This window comes from Phacochoerus africanus, chromosome 16, assembly GCF_016906955.1.
Source record: "Phacochoerus africanus isolate WHEZ1 chromosome 16, ROS_Pafr_v1, whole genome shotgun sequence".
Taxonomy (NCBI): Eukaryota; Metazoa; Chordata; class Mammalia; order Artiodactyla; family Suidae; genus Phacochoerus; species Phacochoerus africanus.
In genome coordinates this window covers 8289211-8312484 of record NC_062559.1, presented here as the reverse complement: position 1 = coordinate 8312484, position 23274 = coordinate 8289211, and the positions used below count along the sequence as shown (strand labels likewise).

Here is a 23274-nt window from a genome sequence, read left to right as displayed (position 1 = left end):
CCCGCGGCACATGGAGGTTCCCAGGCAGGTGGTCGAATCGGAGCTGTAGCTGCAGGCCTATGCCGGAGCCACAGCAACTCGGGATCCGAGCCGAGTCTGCAACCTACACCACAGCTCACGGCAACGCTGGATCCCACTGAGCAAGGCCAGGGACCAAACCCGCCACCTCATGGTTCCTAGTCGGATTTGTTAACCACTGCGCCACGACGGGAACTCCAACTCATAGGAGTCTCATGATTCTTTGTATTTCTGTGGTGTCATTTCTAATTTTATTGCTTTGAACCCTCTCCCTTTTTTTCTTGATGAGTCTGGCTAAAGGTTTAACACTTTAGGTGATCTTTTCAAAGAACCAACTTTTGGTTCTATAGATATCAGTTATTAATCTTCTATATTGTTTTGTTGGTCTCTCTGTCATTAATTTCTGCTCTGATCTTTATGATTTCTTTCCTTCTACCAATTTTTGGCTTTGTTCTTCTAGATGTTTTAGGTGTAAGATTAGGTTCTTTGTCTGTTCTTCTCTAGATGTTTTAAGTGTCAGGTTATGTTGTTTCTTTGAGTTTTTTCTTCTTTCCCAAGATAAGATTGTATTGCTCTAACTTCTCTCTCAGAACTGCTTTTGCTGTGTCCCATAGGTTTTGGATTGTTGTATCTTCATTATCATTTGTCTCTAAGTATCTTTTGATTTCCTCTTTGATTTCTTCAATGATCCATTGGTTGTTTAGAACCATTTTGTTTGGCTTCCAGGAGTTTGTGTTTTTTGCTGTTTTGTTTTTTTTTTTCCTTCTTGTGGTTGATTTCTAATCTCATAGCATTGTGGTTCGAGAAAAATGCTTGAAATAATTTCAATTTTTTTAAATTGTCAAGGCTTGATCTCTGGCCCAAGATGTGATCTGTCCTCGAGAGTATTCCATGCGCACTTGAGAAGAATGTATATTCTGCTGCTTTGGGGTAGAATGTTCTATAGATATCAGTTAATTCTATCAGGTCTTGTATGTCATTTAAGGCCTGTGTTTCTTTGTTGATTTTCTGTCTGGATGATCTGTCCGCTGATGTAAGTGGGGTATTAAAGTCCCCCACAATTATTGTGTTGCTGTCAGTTTCTCCTTTTATCACTGTTAGCAGATGCCTTTTGCATTCTGGTGCTCCTGTGTTGGGTGCGTATATAGTCACAGTTGTTATCTCTTCTTCTTGGATTGATCCTTTGATCATTATGTAATGTCCTTCTTTGTCTCTTGTGATCTTCTTTATTTTCAAATCTATTTTTCTAATATGAGTATTGCTACTCCCACCTTTCTGTGATTTCTGTTTGCATGTAATACTTTCTTCCATCCCCTCACTTTAAGTCTGTATGTGTCCTTAGATCTAAAGTGGTCTCTTATAAACAGCATATATGTGGGTCTTATTTTTGTATTCACTCAGCCACTCTGTGTCTTTTAGTTGGAGCATTTAATCCATTTACATTCAATATAATTGTGACTATGTGTGTACTTATTCCCAATTTCTTAATTTTGGGGGGTTATTATATTGGGTCTTTTTTCTTCCCTTCCTCTTTGTTGTCTTCTCTTGTGATTTGCTGACCTTCTTTAGGTATATCTGGATTGCTTTTTCTTTTTTATGTGTGTGTCCATTGTGGTTCCCATTATATTTTGATATAACCATCTACAGATTTTAGAATTGTGTGTAGAATTGTTTCTCCTTGCTGGTTTCTTAATTTCAAGTGTATTTTCAGTGTTCTGCTTTTCTCCTCTCCTCTTCTCATGCTTGCTAGTTTTTGTTGTTGTTGTCATTTGCCTTTTTTGTAGGTCCACACCTGTGACATATGGAAGCTCCCAGGCTAGGGGTTGAATTGGAGCTGCAGCTGCTGGCCTATGCCACAGCCACAGCAACACAGGATCTGAGTCGTATCTGTGACCTACAGCACAGCTTAGGGCAATGCCAGATCTTTAACCCACTGAGTGAGGCCAGGGTTCAAACCCACATCCTCATGGGTACTAGTTGGGTTTGTTACCACTGAGCCATAATGGGAACTCTTATGCTTGCTAGTTTTGATATCATATTTGTCAATAAGTTATTTCCTACTTTTATATTATCTTTGCCTTTACCAGTGAGTTTTTTTTTGTTGTTGTTGTTGTTTTTTGGTTTTTTTTTTTTTGTAATAGTCTTGTTTTTAATTGTGGTTTTTCCTTTTCTGGTTAGAGAAGTTCCTTTAGTAGTTGTAGATCTGGTTTGGGGGTGCTGAATTCTCTTAGTTTTTGCTTGTCTGAAAAGCTTTTGATCTCTCCATCAAATCTGAACAACAGCTTTGCTGGGTAGAATGTTCTTGGTTCTAGGTTACTCCTCTTCATCACCTCAAATACAACTTGCCACTCCCTTCTGGCTTGTAGAGTTTCTGCTGAAAAGTCAGCTGTTATCCTTATAGGATTTCCTTTGTGTGTTATTTGTTATTTCCCTTGTGGCTTTTAATATTTTTCCTTTGTATTTCATTTTTGTCAGTTTAATTGGTATGTGTCTCACTGGGTTCTCTTTGGGTTTATCCTGTATGGGATTCTCAGTGCTTCCTCAACTTGAGTGAGTGTTTTCTCTTCCATATTAGGGAAGTTTTTTGGCTATAATCTCTTACAATATTTTCCGCAGCCCTTTCTTCTTCTGGAACCCCTAAGGTGTGAATGTTGGTATGATTACTGTTGTCCCAGAAATCTCTTAGTCCCTCTTCCATTCTTCTCATTCTTTTTTCTTTATATTTTTTCCTGTGGCAGTGATTTCCACCATTCTGTCTTCCATCTCACTTATTCGTTCTTTTGCCTTCATTATTCTACTATTGTTTCCTTCTAGTGTATTTTTCATTTCAGATATTGTGCTATTCATCTTGCTCTTTAAATCCTCTAGCTCTTTGTTAAACATTTCTTTTAACTTCTTGAGCTGTGTCTTCATTCTTTTTCCAATATTTGGGTTGTCTCTACTATCATCACTCTGAATTCTTTCAGGTAGATTTCCTTCTCCTCATCATTTAGTTGTTTTTGTGTGTTTTTGTCTTGTTGCTTTGTGAGAAAGCTACTTCTTTGTTGTCTCATAATGTCTGCCTTTCTGTTTATTATCTCCTTAACAGCAGGTATGAAGATGCAGCAGCAGGTGCCCAGTCCTGGAGTTCTCAAGGGTGGTAGAGGTTCACATGTACCCAGAGCACGTGTTGGGAGCACTAGTATCACACTACCTCTGTTGGAGCTGGGTGGCTGCTAGGGATGGAGTCTGTGAGGCAATGGTGGCAGTGATTCACAGTTCACAGGATTGCTTTTGTAGCATGCACATGCAGCAGTGGCTCCTGTGACTCCTCCTACTGCCAGGTAGCTCTCAGGACTATTTCCTTTAGTTCCTCATGTTAGCAGCTGCTCCTGCAGTCCCTCCCTTCGCCAGGGAGGCTCTTGGGACTGCTTTCTGTAATCGTAGGGGCAGAAAGTGTTCTGCAGTCACTCCCCTTGTTTGGCCACTCTAGGGCTCTCTCTCTGTGGCCCCAAGGGTGGTTCTGCTCCCTAACTATTGCTAAAAGGCGCTCTCTGTGGCTGCAGGACTTGGACTTCTGGCAGTCCCTCCCCTGCTTGACTTCTGGCAGGAGTGCTCTCTGTAGGTGCTGCAGATCAGAATGTGGACCAGTGGGCCTCTCATGGCTCCTTTGGCATGGAAAAAATGCCACTGGTTCCAGCCCCTGTGGAGTTGCTGGCAGGAGCCGTGGAGCTTGTGCTTTTCTCCGGCTGGGCAGTTGGCGGCTCCCACAGGGAACATACACTGGCAACCCTCTCACGTCTCTTTTTGTGCAGAATGGGTGCCATTGGTGCAGGCCCCTGCACAGCCACTGGCAGGATCCATAGAGCTTGCGTTATTCCTCTGGGCAGTTACTCCACCTGCTCTGAGTTCTCTGTAGCCCTCAAAATGGAGCTGCTCTCCAGCTGCTGCTGGGTGGCTCCCAGAGCTGAAGCAGACGGTGTCCTGCAGCCTGAGAGCATGCAGGGAACCCTAAATGTTAATCTTAATCTAACCGAATCTAATAATGAGAAAACAATCAATGCTAAATCGAGGAACGTTCTAAAAACAACCATTGATTTGGCCTCCTCAAAATGTCATTGTCATGAAATCTAAAAGAAGGTAGAGAATCTGTTCAAGATTAAGGGAAACTGAAGAAATATAATATTAAATCCAGTATGAGATCCTGGATTGGAAAAATGAAATATAGTGACAACCACAACAGATATCAGAGATATTTTAATATGGATGATATATTAGATGTTACATGCCAATCTTAGATTTCTTGAGAGTGACCATGGTGTTGTGGGTATGTCCTGTATGTCTTTGTTCTTAGGAGTAAAAGGTCATGAAGTGCAATTTATTTGCAAATGATTTAACAATGCTACAAACTACACACACACAGATAAAGCTAATATGAGGAAATGTTGGCATGGCGAATCTGGGGGAGAGGTATAAATGACATTCATTGCACATATAAAATGATATTTTGTTTGATAATCATACCAAAAATAGATTTTGAAGGGAAGAAGACCCAATAGCCTTTCCTGATTCTTGATCAGAATGCTCTCTCTTCTATAATGGGAAAAGAGGAGTTCCCTGGTGGCTCACTAGGTTAAGGATCCAGTGTTGTCACTGCTGTGGCTCAGCTTCAATCCCTGGCCCCGGACCTTCTGCATACTGCAGGTATTGCCAAAAAAACCCAAAGAAGACAAAAACAACAAAACAAAACAACAGAGAAAAGATATTCTCAGTTGATAGTGGTTAAGTAGGGATTCCTCCTTCATCTAAATTTCTTTATTTCTCCTTGGAAAAGGCAGTTTCCTAAGGAGGCTGAGCCATAAGGTCATATAATTTTATACACAGTGAAACCTGCGTTTTTTACTCAGATTTGGCCTTAAGATGTGCCAGCCACATTCAGGTTGTCCTCCAAGGCCATGCACATCTTGTATTCATGCAGGTTTCTGAGTATCTGTGAAAGAAGTATCCATGCGGTGTCACGATTCTAAACTTCCATCCTGAAAAGCCACTCTTGTTTATATAGCATTTGCTATGTGCATGTTTATGGTTGGTGAACCCACGCGCTTGCAGCCCATTTCCCTTTTATTTGTTTTTGTTCTTTATGCTGGGAGATCTAGACTCTCTCCCTTGACCTCGCTGGCCAGGATAAAAGTGATTTAAGTTGCAGTCGATTCCTTAGCACATAATAAAGCTAAATCGTTCTCACAAAATGTGCTGAGGGAAATGTTAGGCTAGGAAAGATGCCACAGATCAGCATCCATGAAGATATTGTTTTAAAATGTTATTACCAAAGGAGGGAATCAGGATGGATCTCTTAATACCTGAATGATTTACTGCTTCTTATTTATGCGTGAGAAGTGAGGCATTCTAGAGTATTTAGGACTTAACTGGAAATTCTTGACTGTGCCTGTATTTAAATGTCTCTTGTCTCCTTTATCTTTTTCTTTCAAATACACTGGCTTTGTGAATTGATGAAACCAGTATCAAATTTACCACATTACTCTGTATATTGATAACACAGACCAGGAAGCAGAAAACTTTTAAAATCAATTCCTAGAAAACATAGTACAATAGCTTCTACTGTGGTTCTGAAGCAACCCGCCAGGCTGACTTTGTCTTCTCTTTTTCCTTTGTTTCTGGAAATTGCAATTATGGAAAAGCAATTAAACATATAACTGAAGAGTCTCCAAAGATAAAAGAAATAGTGCTTGGAAGCTATAATAATGCTCTATATTTACATTATCCAATGTGAGTTCACATATTCTTAGACCCTCTTACCCAGTGAGAGAGGCAAGATATGTATTAATATCTTCATTTGACAGATTTTATTAAAAAGTATCATCTGGTCACAGGACTGGTCGTGCTGGAGACAGACATGGACTCCATATTTTCTGTTTTAGGATCCATGGCTTTTTCCTTCACTGCTTTGTTCAGGTGGGATCACTCTTGGCCTGTCCCCTGATTTTTAAAGGGCAGTTTTTCCATAGAGTCGTCTATAATGCCTTGAACTTGACTTTAAAGTAACTGCTGTAAGGATTTGTGAAATTCTTTCTAGTTCTTTCAGCTGGATTCAGACCCTGCCTATGAAGGAGCCAATGCGGAGAATAGGGGAGGTGGTAAGAAGGGCAGAGGGAGAGGGAGAAGTTCACACATCACTCCTGGCTGCTGCACGGCTTTCTTCTGTGAAAGCAAGCCCCCATGCTGCTCGTTCTCTTATGATGGTTCTTAGTGCTGCTTTAGAGCTCCTCCTGCCTTGTTTCTTTCTCTTCAGTTAGAATCCCTAATATTCCTAGATTAGACACCTGTCTATCTGGTTGACAGTTTTCTTTTCACTTTTCCTTATGTTTGATTCGAACCAGCTGACCCAGTTATTTTCCTCTGCAAACCATGAGGTCATTTCTCTGCACAGATTTACTCCTTTCCAGGGGCACCTCTGACGTGGAGCAGCTCATCTCCTTTGCTGCCAAGACCTGGCTGTGTGCCTGTCTTTCTGTGTCTGTGTTTGTCTCCTGGCCTCTCCATCTCTATCACCCAGACCATCACTGGGCTAAGATACAGTGGTGCTTTTTCTGTTGGCTTCTGCTCTTTCTGACCTTGCGTATTTCTCCTGTGCTTGTATGAGCGCCAGCCGGGACCAGTCTCTTCGCTGCTGACCTCGGGCATCTTCTGAAGCCTAAGGGCTTCGTGCCTATCTGCCTTCTAGACTCTTCACACTCTTCCCTCACCTCCTTTCCTACTGTCAAGAGCCATTCCCAGCCCTTGCGAGACCACAGCCCCCAATTCAGTGGAACCTGAAGGTTACACAGCTTCTCAGTTAATCTTAACAGAAGATTCCTAAACTTGGAGTTCCCGTCGTGGCGCAGTGGTTAACGAGTCCGACTAGGAACCATGAGGTTGTGGGGTCGATCCCTGGCCTTGCTCAGTGGGTTAGGGATCCGGCATGCCGTGAGCTGTGGTGTAGGTCGCAGATGCAGCTCAGATCCCGCGTTGCTGTGGCTCTGGCTTAGGCCAGTGGCTACAGCTCTGATTCGACCCCTAGCCTGGGAACCTCCATATACCACTGGTGCAGCCCTACAAAAGACAAAAAGACCGAAAAAAAAAAAAAAAAGAATATTGCTAAAATTCTTCCCACCACATGAAGAAAGAGAAAATTGTCTCAGAGCACCCATCACGAAGTCTCGAGTACTTAGCTCAGCCATTCCTGCCTGTTCTACATGCTTCAGAACAGCATGTCCCCTGGGAATGTTACTTATGCAAAGTGTCTTCCCAGAAGAGGGCTGCACAGTTAACAGCTCAGGAAAACCGTATATAGTATTTCTCCTTTTGGAAATTTATAACGTACGTTAACATGTTAAAGACTCTAAGAAGAACTGCAGTAAACATAGCTTGTTTCAAACTAAATAAGTTTGCTATTTCCCCACTTATTTCAACATGGAATCTTCTATCATCATCATCGTTACTATATGTAACACTTAAGATCTTAAGAAACATCTGGGAACTGTTCCCATAGATACAGCCAATTATTCACATATGTTGTTTCTCACCCTTAGGCCAGAATGCAGCTTCCTGCCTCATTTCTTTTCTTTCTCTCTACTCTTCCCTTCAACCTCCCCAATCGAGGTCCTTTATTCTTTTTTTTTTTTTTTTCTTTTTTGGGAGGACTGGGGAAATCACTATGGTATACACTTACTATTGTAATAGAATGTTCTTCCTCAGGGGACTGGCCTCTCTCTCCTGCATCCCCCCCTCTAATTAGCACACATCTTCCCTAGCCTGATACAGAACAATTCAGCCTTGTTCATTCTCCTTCAGTATAAAATAGTGTTTGGCTCACTGTTGGGAACCTCCTAGGTAGATCTCCAAAAATTTTAATATAAATAAATTGTAATTATTTATAATGAATAAATGAGGAGTTCCCATCGTGGTACAGTGGAAACGAATCTGACTAGGAACCATGAGGTTGCAGGTTCGATCCCTGGCCTCTCTCAGTGGGTCAAGGATCCGGCATTGACATGAGCTGTGGTGTAGGTCACAGACATGGCTCGGATCTGGCATGGCTGTGGTTGTGGTGTAGGCCAGCAGCTGTAGCTCTGATTAGACCCCTAGCCTGGGAACCACTATATACCACAGGTGCAGCCCTAAAAATAAATAAATAAATTTAGGATTTATATGGATATATATTTTGTACACACACACATACACTTTCGGGGAATTAAAATATATAGATTTCATTTTAAAAAAATTCCTCGCATCCCCTACTTCCTGCCTCTGCCAATCACCATTTTTATTTTCTGAATTTTTTTGAGCTTGTTTTTTTTTTGTTTTGTTTTTGTTAGATTCCACATATAAGGGAGAGAATAGTAGTATTTGTCTGTCTCTGACTTATTTCACTTAGTACAATGCCCTCAAGGTCCATTCATGTTGTCCCAAATGGCAAGATTTCATTCTTTTTTATTGCTAAATAATATTCCTCCGTGCGCGTGTATGCAAATGGGTATACACACCACAATATTTTTATCCATTCTTCTGTCCGTGGACACTTAGGTTGTTGCCATATCTTGGCTGTTGTAAATAATCCTGCAGTAAACATGGGGGTGCCTATACCTTTTGAGTTAGTGTTTTTGTTTTCTTTGGCTAAATACCTAGGAGAGGAATTGCTAGGTCATATGGTAGTTCTATTTTAAATTTTTTGAGGAACCTCTATATTGTCTTCTATAGTGACTACACCAACAGTTTGTGAGAGTTCTGTTTTCTCTGCATCCTCACCAACACTTTTTAAAAAATCTTTTTGATAGTAGCCATTCTAGCAGTTGTCAGGTGATATCTCATTGTGATTGTGTTTGCATTTCCCTAATGGTTCGTGATGTTGAGCATCTTTTCACTTACCTATTGGCCATCTGTTTGTCTTCTTTGGAAAAATGTTTATCCTGATCATCTCATTTTTCAAGTGGATTTTTTTTTTCTATTGAGTTGTACGAGTTCTTTATATATTTTGGATATTAAGCCCTTAGCAGATACATGATTTCCAAATACTTTTTCCTATTCTCTAGGTTGTCTTTTCATTTTGTTGATGGTTCCTTTGTTGTACAGAAGCTTTTTAGTGTGAGGTAGCCCCACTTAATTATTTTTGCTCTTGTTGCTTTTGCTTTTGGCGTCAGATTCAAAAATCATCACCAAAGGCCTATGTGAAGAGGCTAACACCCTATGTTTTGTTCTAGGAGCTTTATTGTTTCAGGTCTTATATTCAAGTCATTAATCCATTTTAAGTTAATCTTTGTATATGGTGTAAGACTGGTCCATTTTCATTATTTTGCATGAGACTGTCCAGTTTTCCTAGCATCATTCATTGAAGAAATTTTCCCCACTGTATGTTCTTGGCTCCTTTGTCATAAATTAATTGACCTTATATGTGTGGGTTTATATCTGGGCTCTCTATTCTGTTCCATTGATTTATGTGTCTGTTTTTATGTCAGTACCATATAGTTTTAATTACTATAGCTTTGTAATATAGTTTGAAATTAGGGAGTGTGATGCTTCCAGCTTTGTTCTTCTTTCTCAGGAGTGGGGTTTTTTTTTTTTGTGGTTCCATACAGATTTAAGGATTATTTGCTCTATTTCTTTAAAAATTGCCATTGGAATTTTGGTAGGGATTGTACTGAGTCTGTAGATAGCTTTGGGTAGTATGGACATTTGAATATCATTACTTGTAATAATCCAGAAGCACAGAATATCTTCCTATGTATTTGTTTTGTTTTCACTTTCTTTCATTAGTAAATAAGCAGATTCCTAGTAAGGAGATTGAATCAATAATCAAAAATCTTTCAACAAACAAAAGTCCAGACAGTTTCACTGGTGAATGTTACCAAACGTACACACATACACACACACACACACACACACACACACACACACACACACACATGTATATACAGGTCTTTCACCTCCTTGGTTAAATTTATTCCTAGGTATTATTATTGATGTAATTATAGATGAGATTGTTTTATTTCTCTTTCTGATCATTTGGTGTAATATAAAATGTTACGGATTTTTGTCTGTTGATTTTGTATTCTGCAACATTAATGAATTTATTAGTTTTTTCATGTCATCTGTAAATAGTGATAGTTTTACTTCATTTTTTCTAATTTGTATGCCTTTTTTTCCCCTTTCCTCTCCTAATTCTCCTGGATAAGACATCCAACACTATGTTGAATGAAAGTGCTAAGAGTAGGCATCTTTGTCTTTCTTGTTCATGATCTTAGAGGAAAGGCTTTTAGCTTCTTACTGTTGAGTATGATATTACCTTGTTACATATGGCCTTTATTATGTTGGGGGAGGTTTCCTCTGTATTCATTCTGTTGAATTTTTACCATAAATCAATGTTGAATTTTGTCACATACCTTTTCTGCACCTAGTGAGATGGTCATATGACGTTTTACCTTATTCTTTAAAATTTGTAGTTTGTCTTGAAACTTGTATTATCCCTGACCATCCATCTCCTATGTTCCTCACTCATTGTACAGTTGTACCTGTTCTGTGTAACACTTGATAGATAACTCTATTCTTTGAACCTAGTGCATTGTATTGCTGTTGTCTGTATCTGTATACCCCCCCACCCCACTCCCATTATACCTTGAGCTCTTTGAGAACAGACATTTTTTATCGCTAGTTCCTGATATGTAATATATAACCATTAATGATTCATGAAAAAAAATGAATGGATGAATGATATGGTCAGGATGGCTCAAGCCCTGCTGTGGGCACTCAGGAGACAAATATATCCTTGCTGTGCCAGTTGTGAGTTATCTCACCATTACCTCTTTGCTCTACCATTTTCTCTCTAGTCCCTTTCCCTCTACTTAAGCAGGTGGAAAGAGCAGAAAAGCAAATCTGCTTCAACAGGTACACCCTCAAGGAGTGAGAGGCCCCTGTCTTTTACTTGTAAGCTGGCCCCTAAAGAACACTCGCTTATTTCAGTGCCGTGGCAATAGGAGTGAAAGTGGGATTGAAGTGGGACTGAGGGAAGCACCACTTCTCCTAAGAAGATTCTTTCTCCAGGCCAGCAACTTACAGTGCCACGGATTCTCCTCCAGTTCCTAATCTTTTGCTTCCATGATGCAATGATGGCATGGTGGAAACTGAGCTACTTCTGTGCCCGTTTAGCAAATTCTGTGATACTGTGTGTGTGTGTTTGTGTGTGTGTGTTTGGCAGCTCTCTTTAGAATGTGGGGATACCCTTGGGCTTTCGCTGCAATTCTGAGCCACAGGAAAAGTATCTCTCAGAATCCTGGCGTATGTATTTTCATATATAGTCCATCGTGGAGTATAAACTCTTAGACTGGCTCTATTGTGTGTGTTCCACATATTGCTAAATGCACTGGCTTATTAGAAACTTGCTAATAATGCAGTATTCAGTCATAAAGTATTGGACTAAATCTGAATCACTTTTTTGTTTGTTTGTTTGAAGAGCTACGTCTGCGGTATGTGGAAATTCCCAGGCTAGGGGTCAAATCAGAGCTGCAGCTGCCGGCCTATGCCATAGCCACAGTCACACAGGATCCAAGCCGCATCTATAACCTACACCACAGCTTGTCCCAACACCAGATCCTGAACTCACTAAGTGAGGACTGGGATCAAACCCGCATCCTAAGGATACTAGCAGGGCTCCTAACCTGCTGAACCACAGTGGAAACTCCGAATCACTTTTTACTCCAACTTGTTATGACAATTATCTGGCTGTATTTTCAGATACTCGGGTGAAACGTTCTGGAGTACCTCCCAGGATTCCCATCTTCCTTGACAGCTCTTGGCTTTCCAAAGAGAATGCAGGCTTAAATTATCTTTGCCTTGGACATTCTGGTCCAAGAATCAGTGTAGTGATTATAGTCTGAAGTATGATCATACGTTTTCTTGCCAGCAGACTCATGAGGGCTAATGCATACAAATGTGTTTCATTTTACAGTATGGTTTATTCAGGTACTTTTACTGAGCACTCACAGAGTCAATTTCTTAGATTTTTGAACCTAGCTTTTAGAATTTTGGTTTGATGAAAAGTGGGCCATGGACATTTGCTATTTACTTATGTGTAGAGAGTTCCAAGGTATTATCATCGTTAATTTAATGTATTTAACTTGCAGGGTGAAAAGGAACAGCCTGTGTTTGCACTGACTGGCCTCCGATGGGGATCTTTCCGAGATGCTGGTGTCACAGTTAGCAGGTAAAAAGTCGCTAATGTGTGGTGATTTTGTTTTTCATTTTTTTATTTATTTAATTTGTCTTTTTGCCTTTTCAGGGCTGCACTGCGGCATATGGAAGTTCCCAGGCTCAGGGTCAAATCAGAGCTATAGCTGCCGGCCTACACCACAGCCACAGCAATGCCAGATCCGAGCCTCATCTGCGAACTACCCCACAGCTCACGGCAATGTTGGATCCTTAATCCACTGAGCGAGGCCAGGGATCGAACCTGTGGCCTCATGGATACTAGTCAGATTCGTTTCTACTGAGCCATGGCAGGAACGTCTTGTAGTGATTTTAAAACATCTTATTCTGTCCCTGCCTGAGGTTTTAGCGTATAGTGATCTAGCGATAGATGTGATGGGCCTGGAGACTGAATTATGTATGAATCCTAGAGGGACACCTTCTGTGCAGAAAGCCTGGAGAAGGTCCCACGTGCCTCCGCACCAGCCTGACGTGAACCAAAGCCGAGCAGAGTGCATCTCTCTTTCGAGACATCCCTACTGAGCGCGGGTCAGGCCAGGCCGGCCTGAAGGGTGCTGGATGACCTCTGCTCCCGGGCCTGCATTGCTGGGTACCACGCGAAGGGCCCCGCTGGGGCCAGAGCCTCGTGGGGCTTTGGCAGCCCTGGTCAGAAGACTCCCCAGAGCGAGAGGTGCTGCTTCTGAAGGCCTAGCAGATTGACAGGCCCAGACCGCCTGTTTCAGAGGAAGAAAGGCAAGTTCCTGGCTAGGCCTGGGGAGGTGATTGGAGGGCAGCTGCTGCTTTTCTTGAGAAGGGCCTTATTTTTGGAGAACTCATTGTGTGGGATGCAACTACGGGCTCTGGAGGAGGGTGTGTATCCTGCAGCGTGTAAGGAGGAGAGGCCGGCAGGCGAGGGCTTCCCGAGGTGGGGCCCAGGCAGGTTTGCTTCCTGTCTGGCGGGCGTGGTCTTTTCTTTCCCTTTCCTTGTAAACAGGCTTACAGTCTTCGTCTTGTTTCAGTGAATTACGGTTGATCTCACACCCAGCTTTTATCCAGAAACCCCTCTTTCGCTCTGTAGGCCTTCCTGCCGCATTGTCTGTACAGAAACTTATCTGACTTGCGGCACTTGGTGATTCCTGCTCGTGAAGTGCCTGCCAGTGGACTGCAAAAGGAGAGGGCTACCGAATCACAGCCCACGTTGCATCCTTTTCTGTCTCACAGCTTTTATTTGCAAGTGAGCCGTGATGATCTTGACTCCACACGTCATCTTGTGTCTGCTCTGTCATCTCAGACACCAGCAATTTCCTAGAAGATGCTTCATTTTCCCTCAGAAAGTCTGAAGAGAGCAGAGTGCCTTCTCAGTGTGTCGAGCACGAGCAGAGGGCACCCCGTCCAGGAATCTCACACGCACCCATATCCCGACTGATTTCTGAACCATAATACTTATTTTTAGTTTATTTTGTCTATTTATTTTATTTTTTAATTTTATATATACACAATGGAATGCTACTCAGCCATAAAAAAGAAGGAAGTAATGTCATTTGTAGCAACATGGATGCAACTAGAGACTCTTGTACTGAGTGAAGTAAGTCAGGAAGAGAAAGACAAATACCATATGATGTCACTTATATCTGGAATCTAATATATGGCACAAATGAACCATAACTTTTATTTTTTATTTTTTATTTTTATTTTTTTGTCTTTTTGTTGTTGTTGTTGCTATTTCTTGGGCCGCTCCCGAGGCATATGGAGGTTCCCAGGCTAGGGGTTGAATCGGAGCTGCAGCCACCGGCCTACGCCAGAGCCATGGCAACGTGGGATCTGAGCCGCGTCTGCAACCCACACCACAGCTCACGGCAATGCTGGATCGTCAACCCACTGAGCAAGGGCAGGGACCGAACCCGCAACCTCATGGTTCCTAGTCGGATTCGTTAACCACTGCGCCACGACGGGAACTCCTGAACCATAACTTTTAAAAGTCTGGCTGTGGTTATCTGATACCTGGACTAGGACTGTCCATGGCGTTGCTCTGTGTGTTGTGGAAGAAACAATTGGGAAGCAAGAAACCACTTCTTAGCCGGCCTTAGGAAGACTGCCAGTGCAGTGTCAGAACTTGCCCTTGATGGAGATGAAGGAAACTGCGGGCAGTTTCTCTCTAAGCCGCCTTGGCAGCAATGTGTTTCTGTCCGGCTACCTGGGAAAAGAAGCACAGCATTAAGTGAGCTTTGAAACAATACAGCGAGGGAGTTCTCGTTTGGGCTTAGCGGTTAATGAAATTGACTCGTATCCATGAGGACGGGGGTTTGATCCTTGGCCCTGCTCAGTGGGTTAAGATTCTAGCATTGGGAGTTCCCGTCGTGGTACAGTGGTTCATGAATCCGACTAGGAACCATGAAGTTTGGGTTCGGTCCCTGCCCTTGCTCAGTGGGTTAATGATCCGGCGTTGCCGTGAGCTGTGGTGTAGGTTGCAGACGCGGCTCGGATCCCGCGTTGCTGTGTCTCTGGCCTAGGCCGGCGGCTACAGCTCCGATTGGACCCCTAGCCTGGGAACCTCCATATGCCGTGGGAGCGGCCCAAAGAAATAGCAAAAAGACAAAAAAATAAATAAATAAATAAATAAAGATTCTAGCATTGCCATGAGCTGTGGTGTAGGTCACAGATGCAGCTTAGCTTCTGTGTTGCTGTGGCTGTGGTGCAGGCTGGCAGCTACAGCTCCAGTTTGACCCCTAGCCTGGGAATTTCCATATGCCACAGGCATGGCCCTAAAAAGATGAAAACAAACAAACAATAGAGCAAAAACCAACAACAATCAGCTGATGACAGCTCTCGTTAATAGCACCACAGTACTCAGCTGAGTGGTAGTTAGCGTGGTTCTGCATTGCTCGCTGGCTACCTGAACTCCTTCCTCTGGCATCAGGGCCCAGCTTAATCTGGTACCACCTCTCATTGCTTAGGTGTGTGTGGCTTTGCTTGTAAGCTTTTCCTCTGGCCTCGGGTCTCAGTGTTTTCTGTACATTGGCCACTCCTCCTGCCTGGAGTGATTTCCTTTCCTCTCTCGTGGGTCTAAACCCAACTCCTGTTTCTGGGTTTCATGGCCTTATTTTGTTCCTGTGTCATTCGTTATGTGAGCGCGGTTGCTCCAATGATTTTAGGCCCTTAATGATTTCTTGTTCCTTCTTGACTCTCTTTGCCAATTAATAGTGATCAGTTTAAACCATGTCATATAGATATATAGTATTTGTGGTTTTCTGTTGCTTTGGGGGGGTTTTTACTAAAGCCCTCAAAGGCAAGACTTTTATCTCTTTATATTGCTTCCATTTCCTTCATATATAAGTGCTAAATAAATGCATATTGGAGCGGAAACAAATCTGACTAGGAACCATGAGGTTGCAGGTTCAATCTGCAGGTTTATCTGGCCTCACTCAGTGGGTTGGGGATCTGGCGTTGCTGAGGCTCTGGTGTAGGCCAACGGCTACAGCGCCAATGTGACCCCTAGCCTGGGAACCTCCATATGCTGCGGGTGTGGCCCTAAAAAGCAAAATAAATGAATAAATAAATAAGTGAATAAATGCGTATTGATCCGAATCAAATCGGGAGCAGTTAAGATGGGCTGGTAGGTGACAGAGATCCAGTTTAAGGGAGAAATCTACTTTCGGGCACTTTTCTCATTGCAACTAGACACCTTTTTCTCTTGGGTAGCTTTTCCGTATTTAGCAAAATGAAGTAGACCTTCTCTCCCAGATTTCCCTCTCGCCGAGTTCTGCCTAACATGAGTAATGTGGAATTGTGCTGATGTACAGATTTTAATGGCATGTTTGCGTGCGAGAGAGAACATGATGTACAAGATGCAGTCATTTAGCTCCTGAGTGATGCGTCGGCAGCCCGCGTCGGCATCTCATTGTGGCTTTATCACTCTCTACTCACTCAGAATATACACTCAACTATCTTGTAGGGTGGAAAGTATATATTACAGTGATACCTGTGAATTAGAGATTCAGGGAGACTCTGATTGTATATCCTTTGTAAATCGCCAGACTCTATCTGCTGTAGAACTAATTATGTACCGTTTGACGTGGTGTTCAAATGCTGATGAACAACTTACCGTAACACTTTTTTATCCTAAACCACCGTCTCCAAGCCTCCAGAGCAGACACTCATGGTAGCAGTGCAATTCTAACGTATTATCCATCATGAATGGTATCTAGCACACTGATAACTCTTTTAATATTCTAATTAGATTTTTTTATCTCCTCCTTCCTCAGGTACTGGTATCTCGGGCCTCTAAAAACCAAGGCAGCCCACTTTTTCAGCACTCTTGAGGTAAATGCAGTTTACAGTGTAGAAATTGCCCTCTGTTATTTGCTATTCCTCTGCGCTGCGCGTATTTGGAATTTTGAAAACATTTCTTGCTGCAGATGTGTAGGGTGCGCCACTACTCAACCAGGGCACATTCACTGATCTGCAAGTGCAGGACGCATCCTGTTCTGATGCTTGTCATCTGCCAACTCCTCTTCCCCATTATCAAGCCCAAATTTCGTTTCTTTTGACTATTTCTCTTCCTGTTGCCAATTCATTCACTCTTACCAGACAAACCTTGAACACAATGACTTGTATTGCCTTTATTATTTGCAGGTGTGTCTGTATTAGTATCTGGAAGTGAAGATGTGTATATGAGTGTGTCTAATCGCGTAGGCTTGTGTAAACAATAGCAGGTTTTAAAGCCTGCTTTATGCTTCACACTGCTTTTTCAGCATAGCCCAGTGTGGGTCGCGGTTGCTGTATTGGACAGTGCAGATATAGAGAAAGTTTCATTAATCAGGGAACGTTCTATCAGGCAGTGGTGCAATCGACTGTGCGGTGAAAAATACTGACACGGAGAAAAGCTCAACAGTGTACATTACTGAACATGCTACTAGAAAAGTTATGCTCCTCTGTGTGCCGCACACCAAATATAGCCTTTATGCAAGTCAGAGTGGTATATTTACCACTCGGCTGGCCAGTCTGAAAACTGGCAGTTGAAGTTTGAATGCGGTGAAAGTTTGGTTCTAAAGTTAATATTCAGAGTGTCAAGTGTTTTCCCAGTTATAAAGGTAATAGACACCTATCGCAAAACATTTGGAAAACATAGCTCCCTTTACCTTCTAAATAAATTCCAGTTGGATAACGAATCCGTTCAAGTACGAAGGGTAGCAGTGTGCATGATTATTAAAATGAACTTGGGTGGGAGGCACGGACTTTCTGTATACCTGAGGCACGTTGCGTTAGTGAAATGCAGTAGCATTGCTCGAGGGGGTAATTCCACTGGCAGAGTAGTAAGTTCATTTAGGAAGAAATAGAGTATGTATTTGAGCTGTAGAATCTGGGAGAATTTCAACTGTTTTCATCACTGATTCAGCAGACAGTTATTGCATATCTGTTGTGTGGCAAGCCTTGCTGTATATTTGGAATACAAAGTCACATGAGAGGGGTTTCCTGCCCTTAAGAAGTGGGCATATGCTGTAAGTCAAGTTCAAGTCAATCAGCGGTGTGGCGAGTGCTCTGATAGAAATACGGAAGCAATGAGGTGGAAGCGGAGAGGAAGGGCATTTACCTGGGACGAAGGTCAGGAAAATCAGCTCGGGGAAGGTGACACTTCTGCTAAATTTTGAAACATGTACAGTCCTGGGTAAAGGGCATTCTGGGTGGAGGGACCACCCAGAATGGGCGACGTCACTGTGGTGCAACATGGTCTTTAATTATGGCCCACATGGTAGCATGGCGGGAACGGGAGTGTGCGGTCAGAGCCACTTATGGCCAGTTTCGATGTGGGATCGGACTTTTATCATCAAAGCACAGGGGAGTTATTGAGTCGTAAGCAGGGGAATGACACGAGCAGATTTGCACTCTAGGAAAATTGTTTGGCAACAGTATGGACAAGAGAATGCACACAAACAGGCAAAGGCAACAGACAGAAGATGGTTCATGTCATTCAGGTGAGAAGTGACAGCGCAGACAGGGCGGTTGCAGTGAGTACCGACAACGGGACGGCTTAAAGCGGTACCAGCCTCCAAAGTTAGAAGGAGCGTGTAGGAGATCCAGATTTCTACCTTAAGGGGCTAGAGTTTGGTAATGCTGACAATATGAAAGTAGGATCTAGTTTGGGAGGAAGGGTGAAATTTTGAGTTTGGTACATTTTAACATACTAGTGGCACAGACGAGTGGCGCTACGGTCATGACTTAGGTCTGGACTTCAGCCGAGCTCTGGACTAAAGAAATAGATTTAAATGTCATAAGTGTATGAGTGGCACTGAGCTATGGGCTCGATGAAGGTACTATTGAGAATAGATGCCCAAGAATATCCATCATTTCAAGAGCCAGCAAATGATAACTTGGTATGGCTAAGAGAATCTAGGAGAAAGGGGGTGACGCTGGTGGTATTGGGGGGGGTGGTTTGGGGAATTGTGAAGAAAGATGAAAATAGGGAGGTTTAGAATGGTTAGCGAGTGGCGTAGAAGACCTTAGACCAGTAATTTGTTGTGACCTGGAGATGCCGTGTGGGTTTGTTTTCCCTGTGTCAGCACTCAGCAGGAGCACTGGCTTTCCCCCTCTGATGATATTGAGCCATGATGTAGAGGTGCAGACACCCAGCAACAAGACTGATGCAGAAGTGGGGCTTTTCAGGGCACACATGTAGAAGAATGAAGACACAAAAGGGCCAGAAGCGACAGGAAAGGAGATCGATATAATGTAATCCACTGATAATTTGGTGGCACTGAGGACAAACGGAGTGGCCAGGGCCTGGGATTCTCAATGTGACCGAGAACTTGGTGTAGTAAGGGCCTTCAGGGACCCCCAAATCACACCCCTCTCTTCCTCCTCTGAGTTTGAACCAAGTTACGGAAACAAACGCAGGAGCAAGACAGATGGCAGTCAGCACACCAGCTTTATAAATGTCAGCAGGAGCGAAGGACCCAGCTTAGACACGTGGTCACCATCTGATTTCCTCACACTCCATATTGAATTTATCCACTTCTAACATCTTCTTCAGCCAGAGACTCTAAGTAAGCTCACTGCATGAGGAGGCTGTGGACGTGTGAGTCTACAGGACAGATCTGCTTGCAGGGAGAGAGGGGAAGGGCTTGGGTCTTCCTGGCCTTGGGGAGGAGTAAGAGACGGAGTGAGAGAGGTTGGAATGTTTTGTTTTTTTGTTTTTTTGTTTTTTTTTTTTTCCTTTTCTAGGGCTGCACCCACAGCATATGGAGGTTCCCAGGCTAGGGGTCCAATCAGAGCTGTAGCCACTGGTCTACACCTAGAGCCACAGCAACGTGGGATCCTGAGCTGTGTCTGCAAACTACACCCCAGCTCACGGCAATGCCAGATCCTTAACCCACTGAGCGAGGCCAGGGATCGAACCTGCAACCTCATGGTTCCTAGTCGGATTCGTTAACCACTGTGCCATAACAGGAACTCCTGGAATTTTTATTCTTTTGTAATTCACTACGTGGCAACTTGAGAACTAGGGGATCGTTCACCCTAAGAGCCACTGGGCACAAAAGAATCAAGCAGAAGTCTGTGGGAGGTGATGAGCTAGTAGGCTGTCCACACCTTAGATTTCTGAGACAGAGTAGTTCCAGGTAGCAGTAAGGACCAGGACGTGGCCATGGAAATGGGTGGCTGTCCGGGGCTGAGAGGCTAGGGTGTTGTTTTAATCATCCCTGTCGACACTGATGGGACCCAGGATGGCCCTGGACTCGGGTGCCAGGAAGCCAAGGACAAATCTAGCGTGCGAGGATGTTGATCTCTGCAGCAGGCATGGGAAGCCTTGGGTTGGATTTCCAGGCTGCACTAAGTCCATCTGGGCTCTGAGTGGGCTGTGATTCCAGAAATGAGGACAGTATATGCTGCAGCTGGGTTTCATCAATTTCATGTTGGCTTCACCATGTCTAAACCAAAGCTGAATTTATTACGGAGTGAGTCTACACTCACTCCTACGAAGATCGCTTGGTTGTGGTTCCACTTTGATCTCCCTGCTCTAGGTGAGCGAGAGCAGTAGAGGCTACGGTCACTGGGTTCATGGTCTCAAGATGGGCCTTTAATAGAAAAGAAAATCTGAGGAGTTCCCGTTCCTGTGCAGTGGAAATGAATCCAACTAGTAACCATGAGGTTGTGGGTTCGATCCCTGGCCTCACTCAGTGGGTTAAGAATCCGATGTTGCCATGAGCTGTGGTATAGGTTACAGAGGTGGCTCAGATCTGGCGTGGCGGTGGCTGTGGTGTAGGCCGGCACCTGTAGCTTCAATTCAGTCCCTAGCCTGGGAACCTCCATATGCTGCAGGTGCAGCTCTAAAAAGCAAAAAAAAAATTAAAAAATTAAAACAAGAAAAGAAAATTGAGAATTCCAATTCCAAATCTCATCCAGTGAGGGGAAATTACTGGGTAGCTTTCTAGCAGATATGGATAAAAGTAGAGAGAAGCTCCTTTGGGGTTGTGTTGCAGGATAAAAGTTTTTCTCTCTTCATTTTGAAAGGAGTGGCCTCAGACTCATCAAGCCTCTATCTCGTACACGGGACCTGCAGAGAGACCTCCCAGTGGGGCAGAAGAGACCCCTCCACGGCCCTCTTTGTACAGGAGGATATTACGAAGGCTCGCGTCCTACTGGGCACAGCCACAGGACGGTGAGCTGCGTGGGGACTGAAGACTGGAAAGCCCTGGTCAGTTCAGGACTGCCTAAGGCAGCCCCACATCGGAGTTAGACCCTCCTAGAGCAGGAGAAGCCTTTCCAGGCTCACTGGATTCAGTCTTCAGTGTGCACAGCACAGAGCCCAGTCAGCACCAACAATGTCGTGTGTCACTTGTGACTCACAGGGGCTCCCTCTTTCTGTCACTGACCTTTATGCTATTGTGGCGGCTTCTGTAGGGATATCTCAGGCATAGAGATTTGATTTTGAGCCTGGCTCTCTGTTCTGTGCCTAAGAAGTATGAGATAAAGAAAATGAAGGTGGGGAATCAGCAGACAGGCCTGGGAAGCCAAGCTGAGCAGCTGGCAGCTGGCCGTTGGCGGTAGTGCTGAAATGTTCATAGAAGAAACTGACCTGTATCCAATACATTCGCAGCCCTTTCCCCAGAGGTGAGCTCAGAGGTCTGGAAAGAAGTGCAGCTGTCCACCCTTGAACTGTCCATCACGACCCGGAACAGTCAGCTTGACCTGACAGTAAGTGTGCTTTTAAAATTAAAAAAAAAAAAAAAAATTAGAAAAGCATTTGGTTTCTGGGAAAAGTGACAAAGGCTACTCGCTCTTCTGCTAACGTGGTGTCTTTATTTTTACCCTGTGGGGGCAGAGAGGAAAGGACGGGGAGTAAGAGGATGTGGTGTTTCTTTGAGGATTAATAGCAACGATGTAGAGTGAAGTGGCTTAGAAACTCAGGGGCCCTGGGCTGGACGTTGCGTAATGACAGTCACCAAGCTTTCTGCCTTTGGAGAACTGAGGGCAAAAGGCCTTAAGAAATGCAGTTAGCCTATTCCCGTTTGTCACAGGAATATAAAATTAAAATTACTTCTGTGACTGTATGATACCTGTAGATTTAGGTCTCCAGGAGAAAAAAGGTATGTACACCCAAACATCTATATTTACATATTATTTTGAGTCCAGTCTATTGATAGGCACTGCCTAGTATGGAGGCTCTAGCCACATCCAGCTATTTAAATGTAAATAGAAATAAAATTCAAAACTGATTTCTTCTGCCACATTTCAAGTGTTCAATAGCCATAAGTGGCTAGTAGTTACCATCTTGGAAAGCACAAATATAAAACATTTCCGGGAGTTCCCGTCGTGGCGCAGTGGTTAACGAATCCGACTAGGAACCATGAGGTTGCGGGTTCGGTCCCTGGCCTTGCTCAGTGGGTTAACGATCCGGCATTGCCGTGAGCTGTGGTGTAGGTTGCAGACGCGGCTCAGATCCCGCGTTGCTGTGGCTCTGGCGTAGGCCGGTGGCTACAGCTCCGATTAGACCCCGAGTCTGGGAACCTCCATATGCCGCAGGAGCGGCCCAAGAAATAGCAACAACAACAACAAAAAGACAGAAAAAAAAAAACATTTCCATTAGTGCAGAAAGTTTTACAGGATGGTACTGTATAGACAATATGCTAATTTTTTTTTGAAATACAGTAGAGATTGGCAGACTGATCTGCTACCTGTTTTAGTATACCCTGCAAGCTCAAAATTGATTTTTATTTTTTAAATGGTTGGAAGAAAGTCCAAAGAAGAATTTTATTTTGTGATATGTGAAGAGTGGATGAAATTCAAGTTGCAGCATCCACCGATGACGTTTTATTGGAACATAGCCGTATTCATCCACATGCATGTTGTCTTTGACCACTTTTGTGCCTCAGTGGCAGAGCTCAGTAGTGCAGCAGACACTGAATGGCCCCAAAGCCTAAAACATTTGCCATCTGGCCATTCGCTGTAAGGGTTTACCCTTGGTCTAGAGAAAACCTTAGTAGTTGCTCTTAACAAGAATGCCAATAGAAACGTTATCCCTGCTGGTGTTGCTGTGAGCGGTGGTGTAGGTCGCAGATGAGGCTCGGATCCCCACGTTGCTTTGGCTGTGGCTTTAGGCCGGCAGCTGCAGCTCTGATTTGACCCCTTGCCTGGGAACTTCCATATGCTGCAGGTGTGCCCTGAAAAAAAAGGGTAATAGACTTGTGGTTTAGCATTGCAGCTTCTTTTTATTGTTGCCAAGTTAATTGAGCTTCTTGAAATTATTTTCCTGTTAAGATAACATACTTATACCAGGTGTAATTTGTGTCTACCTTTTACATTGTATTGAGCTCAGGTTCTCTAGGATGACCTGTTCAGTGTCTGTTCGTAAGCAGTGTAGTTAACTCTATATTGGTATTTGAACTCATCAAAGTAAAATTCATTATTTTAAAAAAAATTATCCTTAACCATAGACCAATAAACTACGTTCAGCTTTTATGTAAATTAAAGTAGTATGTTCAGAATTGACCTGGCCAGTCTGAAAATTGGCACCTGCCATTGCATGTATGGCTGCAATAGGAAGAATGA

The 23274-nt window shown here is 43.4% G+C and overlaps 1 protein-coding gene across 1 annotated transcript in view; it reads left to right on the top strand.

Annotated features, from left to right (window-relative positions):
• The window catches only part of AGK (acylglycerol kinase), a 102554-nt gene that overhangs the window by 65500 nt on the left and 13780 nt on the right, over window positions 1-23274 (top strand). Inside the window, exons 10-13 of the mRNA XM_047763154.1 lie at window positions 12171-12250; window positions 16494-16551; window positions 20737-20884; window positions 21323-21420. Coding sequence (XP_047619110.1) covers window positions 12171-12250; window positions 16494-16551; window positions 20737-20884; window positions 21323-21420 — 384 coding nt within the window. The remainder of the gene's footprint in view (window positions 1-12170; window positions 12251-16493; window positions 16552-20736; window positions 20885-21322; window positions 21421-23274) is intronic.